This window comes from Pteropus alecto, unplaced genomic scaffold (genome assembly GCF_000325575.1).
Source record: "Pteropus alecto unplaced genomic scaffold, ASM32557v1 scaffold224, whole genome shotgun sequence".
NCBI classification, from domain to species: Eukaryota; Metazoa; Chordata; class Mammalia; order Chiroptera; family Pteropodidae; genus Pteropus; species Pteropus alecto.
The window spans coordinates 618056-625358 of NW_006436289.1; the positions used below are offsets into that span (position 1 = coordinate 618056).

General features: G+C 49.4%; 1 protein-coding gene across 1 annotated transcript in view; it reads left to right on the forward strand.

Moving 5' to 3' along the window:
- Positions 1-5712: 5712 nt before the first annotated feature.
- Positions 5713-7303, forward strand: part of DSCAML1 (DS cell adhesion molecule like 1) — a 327482-nt gene continuing 325891 nt past the window's right edge. Inside the window, 2 exon segments of the mRNA XM_006912769.1 lie at positions 5713-5788; positions 5791-5934. Of these exon segments, the coding sequence (XP_006912831.1) occupies positions 5713-5788; positions 5791-5934 (220 nt within the window).

Below are 7303 nucleotides of genomic sequence, written 5' to 3' on the forward strand. Positions count from 1 at the left end.
CACTTCCAGGCCAGAAACTCTAATGTGAGAACTGCAAAGCTTAAGACTTTGATTTCAGTTAAATGACATACCTCTGGAAAGCATGACCTGTAAAGTTGTAATCAGGTATTTGCATCCCTGTAAGAATGAGCTCGTCCAGTCATTAAATCAACATTTAATGAATGCCCTTAGTGCAAGGACGACCAGGCTAGGCTCTACAGGTACAAACAGAAAGAGTTAGGAACCTAGTGTCTAGAAAAGGAGGCGAGTAGATGTGTATGTAAATAAATAGCCACAGGGATATAAACAAAGGGATGAGAGCCAAAGGCCAAATTGATGTCCAGGGCAGGCAGATCCCCTAGGAGGGCTGGTCAGGGATGGTTCGAGAAAGCTGTGGGTGCCCGACTAGCCCTGCTGCATGGGAAGGCTTACACAAGTAGAGAAGGGTACTGTGCACTTGAGAAAGGAGTGGAAACCAGCATGGAAACTTTCCAGATGGGAGATACTTAACCACAATTTGGTGAACACATTTGTGAGAGTCTCATGAGTCAGAAGAACTGCAGGATAACTTGGGAAGCCAGCAAAGTTAGCTCCCACTCAAGGAACTTTTTTTCTTTCTCTTTGTTTGGATTCCCCCCACCTGCCCCGACCCAGGGAGCTTCAGCTCCACAGAATTTGGACTTCACAGAACCTCTCTGGGTTGGCTTCTCAGCCAATTTCAGAGTTATGAGCTGAGAGAGAACATAGGAGAGAGGCCATGTTATTGAGGAGACTTCAGCCTCCCTAGAGGCTTCCCCAGCTCCAGATCAGCCCTGCTGAGACAGTGGCCTGAGACCTCATCTGTCGGGGAGGAGCCTCAGGGCTTCGCGTCCTTTGTTCCAGTGAACTTAGAACCATGATGTAACAATCCAAAATTTTGAGAGGATAAGCAGTGAAACATGCCTAGATACCCAGTGGGCTAAGCGTGTAGAATTTTGGTTTAAGGAGAGCTTGGGTAATTTAATGGCACATACTATTCTTTTAGATAGGCACCATAGTCTGTGAATTGTAATGATTCATTCTGTCTCAAGAAGATGGAAGTATTTTAGATATATGTGCATGCATTTGATTCAAAATCTGTTTTATTTTGTGTGAGTTTTTTGTATCTGCTTCTGGGTATCTGTGCATGAAAATTTGTATTCTGTTTCTTTGCCTGCATTACAGAACATGCATAGGCTTGTGGGGATGCACACATATACCCACAAACACACCCTACATGAGGTAATACATGAACATATTTGTTTGTGCTCACTTCATCTCCAGTGTTAGGAAGGGGCTTCGGTCATCATTCTAGCTCGCGCTCTCATTTTACTGGCGAGGAAACTGAGAAAGGTCAAGTGACTTGTCCAAGATCACACAATTGGTTAAGGTGGCAAAGGTGAGACTGGAATCCAGGGTATCTGATTTGTAGTTCAGGACTCTTTCTATAACATTAAAATAAATTACAAATTGAAAAAAAAAAGACAGGGAAATCTTTTTGTTTTTCCCCCAATCAATGAATAAGTACTAAGAAGGTCAATCCCAAATTAGCTATATAACCCCAAATGTTAAGTTTTTAACACTGACCTGGTTCACTATTGATTTCTTTTTATGAAAGCCATATTTATACTGAAGTTGTTAAAAGAATTTCAGAGCACATGTGAAGGCTTTGCTAAAATAATCATATGCCTTTGTTTTTTGAAGAAAAGTATCTAAAATATAGAAGCTGTTGTTTGAGTTAAACAATAAAAAACATCTGTTGTTTCTCATGATGGCTCTAGTCCTAATATAACATGGCAAAATAATACCCCCAAATATCCATGATTAACCTGAATTGGAGAGGGTTCATTCCCAGGGCCTTCATATAGCCGCTTCAACTGACATTAGTAACACACACACACACACACACACACACACACACCAGCTACATCATCATCCAGCATTCTGATGCAATAAAATATTGAAATTAATCAGTTTTTAAATGGATGGTGTTTCCTTCCTAGAAATGAATCCCACAAATTTGGGGCTTTTAAAAAAGTGTTAGGACGTGTGCATAGGTGCCAAGGCAGAATTTTTGGATTGTATTCAAATTGCATTCGAGTGCAGGTGTGCTTGTCATTAAGTGTTTATGTTTACTTGTACACATGACTGTTTGCCTGGCAACTGTGTTTGTTCTCACTTTGGTGTGCATATATTTGTGAGTGGGTGTGAGGGCTTCCATCCAATTTGGGACTATGAAGAAATTGTCCCTTTTATCAAAATAAAAATGATAGCCCCTCCCGAATGTCAGCTGTGGGAGGGGAACATCAGGGTTCAGAGTGGGCATGGGTGAAACAAGCCCGCTCTCTTCCTCCGAGGTCCACTTTCCCTTAGGGTTCCCCTGCTAGGGTTAGCTTTCCCTGTAAACGCCAGTTAAGAGAGGACTTCTGAACAGCCAGACTGTCATTTTCAAAGAAATTTTTCTAAATACTGAGGAGGGACAAAACTTAGAAAATGGAATATACAAAATATATAAGGACTGTCTGTTTTAGGTCCTTCCCTTGCCGGTGATCTCCCTATGCTCTCTCAGCCTCAAGCATGCCTTCCTTCCCTGTTTCTATGGCTTCTTGCTTAAACTGCCAACTCTTTATCTCTGGCCTTGCTACAGCATGGAGTGTGGGCTGTCATCCCAACATCCTCTCGGTAGAGACAGTCCTATCCTCTTCCCTACAGGTCAAGTTCTTTGAGCAAAGCCAGGAACACTAGTGGTACATTCACCTGGGCTTACAATGTGCCAACCTTTGGGCTTGTCTTATTTAATCCTCACAATAGCTCTCAAGGTAGATGCTGGGGCTGTCCTCACTTTACAAGTGAAGGAACCAGGGCTTGGCACACATAAATGCCCTGAGAGTACATAGCTGCTAGTAAGTGGCAGTTTGACTGAGATCTCTGCTTTATCTGACTCCAAAGCCATGCCATTGTAAAGGCTCCCTGTGCTAGAGAGAGTCCCTGAGTCTGCCCTCCGCACATGGTTGTGCCCTGTTCCCATACACACACCTCTTCAGGGAATGGCCAGTCCGTAGTCACTGACATCATGAATGACCTTACCCTTCAGATAACACTTAGTCCTATATACTCAGTATTGTGGTCCTTATAGGCCTGCAGGTGTAACCAGCATAAGAGGGCCACTGAGGTTGTAGGATGTACTTCAGGGAAATAAAGAAGAGTCCTCCTCTCTCCTTCCAGTGTGTGGGGCACAAGCAGCTGGGCTGATACCCCTAGGCCCGCTCAAGGCCGTCCCCAGCAGACAGCAGCCCCTTTCATCCTGTCTGACTTAGCAGTTTATTTTAGGCATGGCCTCACCAGGTGCTCTGTGTCAATAGGCTTAGTTTTAAATAACTGGCTTCCTCTCAGTGACAGTCTTCTCCTTTAGAAGGGAAGGGACATGAGGGAAGAATGAGCCCAGGAGACTGGGGGTGGTGAAGGAAGGGAGCTAAGCCAAAAAACTGCCAACTTCTGGGCTCTGTCACTGCCTGCATGGCCCAGGGCAAGTCCATCACTTCCTCACTCTGGTCCTCAGTTTCCTCAGCTGTAAAGCAGAGTGTTGGGCTGGGTCATCTCAAATACTTATTGCCCTCTGCCTCATATCTCTGTTCTATGCCTGAGTTTACAGAGGACAAAACAGCTAGTGAAAAAGCATTCAATTCCAAAGTGGTGACTTGCATCATGAAGTGGAGGCAGCACAGGGTAGAGCAAGCAGCTCTACTCCGGAGCCAGGAGACCTGGGTTCTAGTCCTGCTTGTGATACAAACTGGGTGACCTTGAACAAGCTAAACCACAATTTTCTCTTCTGTTTTAAAAGGGGGTGATGAAGCTTCAAAACATATTGTGAGGATTACAGGGAGCAATTGTAGGTGGGTGCCCTTTTAAACTCTTAAAGCACTATGCAAACGGAGCAAATGAGCCTGGAAGTTCCTCAAAAAGTTAAAAATATACATCATATGATCCAGCAATTCCACCTCTTGGAATATACCCAAAGTATTGAAGGCAGGGTCTCGAAGGAAGAGATATTTGTACATCCATGTTCATAGCAGCATTATTTACAACAACCAAAAAGTGGAAATAAGCGTCCATTCATAAATGAATAGATAAACAAAATGTGGTCTATACATACAATGGAATATTATTCAGCTATGAAAAAGAATGAAATTCTGACACATGTTGCAACATGGTTGAACCCTGAAGGCATTAGCTAACTGAAATAAACCAGACACAAAAGGACAAATATTGTATGATTCCATTTATATGGGGTACCTAGAATAGACAAATTAATAGAGACAGAAAAGTAGATTAAAGGTTACCAGAGATTGGGGGGGGGGGCGGAGTGGGGAATGGGGGGTTCCGGTTCAATACGTACAGAGTTTCTGTTTGGATGATGAAAAGGTTCTGGAAAGGGATAGTGGTGATGGTTCCACAACATTATAAATGGACTAAATGCTGCCGAATAGTATACTTGAAAACAGTTAAAATGGTAAATTTTATGTTACATTTTAATATATTTTAAAAAGTTAAAGCACGCTTTAAAATTTTTAATTAAAATTTCTAGGGATATTTTGGCAAAACCTGGGAATGAGGAGTCTAGTTCTCCCATCTGATCTTGAGCAAGACATTTTGGGGAAGTAAATTTTCTTCTTCTGTCTAATGGAGCTAAACAGAGCCCTCTCTGCCTTCCTTCCTCCTTCAGGCTCCCTTCTCCCTGCATACCTCAGAGAACCAGGTCAAAGTGTGCCCAGCCAAACAGCCAGGGCACATCAATGTGGCCTCTTTATGAGAGGAGGTCCAGTCCTGTCTGATTCCATTCTCAGGGCTGCTGTGGACCCCTTCTCTGGATCCTGCATGGGCCCTTACTTTGGAATTATGGCATAAAGGCTTTTGAACCATATCAACTTTTTCACAGCTCACCTGACACCGCCAGCTTTTGTCTCAGTGCCTAACTTGGTGTCTGGCACACAGCGGATGCTCAACATTCATTTTATGACTGAGAAGGTACCCTCGCTCAAGCCCTGTTCAATTCCATGGCAACTTTATGCAGGTTGGCATAAGGAAGAAGCCAATTTTTCCTGGATGAGAAAGCTGGGGGAGGAGGGAAGGATAGGTGAAAATAAAGGAGGAAGACATTGATTTATTTATTGCAGATCATGTCTAAATTATCCCAATGTGCCAAGTGCTGAGGGACAGTGCTGGGGGAGGCTGGATTCAGCTGGGGCTCCCTAGGAGGCCGACTTGCAGAAGTAATTAGGGGTTGGAAGGGCATGCAGCTTTGAACTTCGAGGTGGGGATAGCACGAAGAGTCACTAAAGAATCTTAGTCTGGATTTTATTCGGAGCATCCATGCTCCCTCACCCAAGGGGGTAAACTGAGGCTGAAAAAGGCAGGAAGCATTCGCCTTGGTGGCTGAGTCAGGAGACACTGGGCGTCCTTGGCCTGAGCATGGCGGGCTCTTGGCACACATATGACACATGTCTGTATGCGACCAAAGGCTCGGAGCCAGTGGGTGGCAGGGACCCCTGGCCTCCCAGACGGCGAACCCCAGTCAGGGCCGTATGGTACGGGTCCCGGTCCCTGTGCCTGAGCTTGTGGGGCTGGAGGCCGTCTGGGCTCGCGGCTTGCGCGGCGCTCACCACCCGGGGTGCTGCGGGGGGGCGGGGAGAGCGGCCGCCTAGCCCAGCCCTGCCGATGACAGGAGCTAGGGAGCGGAGGAGGGAGGAGCCGCTGCCGCCGAGCGCTCGGTTGAGGAGCAGAGAGAGCGGGCGCGGAGTGCGGGCGGCTGCGAGCGCGCTGAGCGGGGGAGAGGCGCTGCCGCACGGCCGGCCACAGGACCACCTCCCCGGAGAATAGGGCCTCTTTATGGCATGTGGCTGGTAACTTTCCTCCTGCTCCTGGACTCTTTACACAAAGGTGAGACCCTCGCGGGCGGCAGGGCGGAGGAGGCGGCCTGCGGGGGAGCGCGCGGCTGGCGCCCAGGCGGGGTGCCAGGATAGCTCCAGGTGTCCAGGGGACCAGCCTCGGTGCCTGGCTCCGGGTGGGGCACAGCAGGGATCCGGCAAGCACTCGGAGAGGGGCCAGGTGAGAGTCCACCCTGGACCGCTCCGCCAGCCACCGGCGCCTACCGTTTTGGGGCAAGCGGATGTCGGGGTGATGGTGCATGAACCTCTCATCTGTCAGCTCCTTGCCGGGCCGCAGTTCTGCCCTCGGACCCATGCTCCAGCCCCTTGCCCGCCTCCTGCGCTTGGTAGCACTGGGACCCCGGGGTGCCCTCCGACTCGAGGGGTCCTCAGGCCATGAGTGTTCACCTGCGAGTCCTCGCTTAACCCGGCCTCGGACTCGGCGGTTTACTCCTTCTCAGCCACTGTGCGCCCCTCCGCCGCCCCAGACCCCCAGCGCCGCACGGCATGGAGCTTATTCACGCCTTGGCTAGAGCAGGGCGGGAAAAGGTGGGGGTCCCGAGAGCTGGGGTTCCTCGGATAGCAAGTTTGTTCTCTAAACCCAGAGGTCGCCTTCCGCTAACCTCACCTCACCCCACCCCCTGCCCTCGGCACTAGCCCCGGCTTCGCTGCGCCGCCTTGGCCACCTCTGGCTGTACGCCCCAAGGTGCGAGATTCTCCGCTTTGGCGCCTGGTCTTGGGGACAGGTCCTCGGTCGGGGGTGGGGGCGTGTCGCTTTCCCCAGAAAGAAGGCGTTGCTAGGGGTGGGTCCAGGTGTCCGGCATGTCCAGACGTGCTGCTGGGGCGCAGCGTACCTGATCCTCGAAGTAGCCGAGACTCGGAGTTGGAAGGGGGCAGGTATTTCCGACCACAGTCACCTAGACACCAAGTCAAAATCAGGCAGTCCCTGGCGGTCGGGCTTTCAGGCTATCGCTGAGGACGTGCCCGGCGAGCGCAGATGGCGGGAGACGAGGCGGCCGAACTCCGCGCCCTTGCGCGGCGGAGCACACACGCTCGTACAAGCTCAGCTTTACCAGTTCAGTCCTCCAACTTTTCTCCTTCGCGCCCTGGGGGTGGCTTCTGCCCCCTTTGCCCAGGTGGTGGCCGGGTTGGAGCTGCAACTCTTGACCCGTAGGCGGTAGGGGAAGGGCAATCCAGCAGAGGGTTGGCGCTTCCGGAGGGGTCCTGTCCTTCAGTGCCTACGCCCCAGGGGTCTGGAATCTGCAACCTGCCGGATCAGACTGCAGTATCTCCTGGCTTTGGGGGAGGAGGGTGACCCTTATTTTATTTGTAAATACCACCCAGTCAAAGCCAGACTGAAGGCCAAGATATTGCTGAGGCTT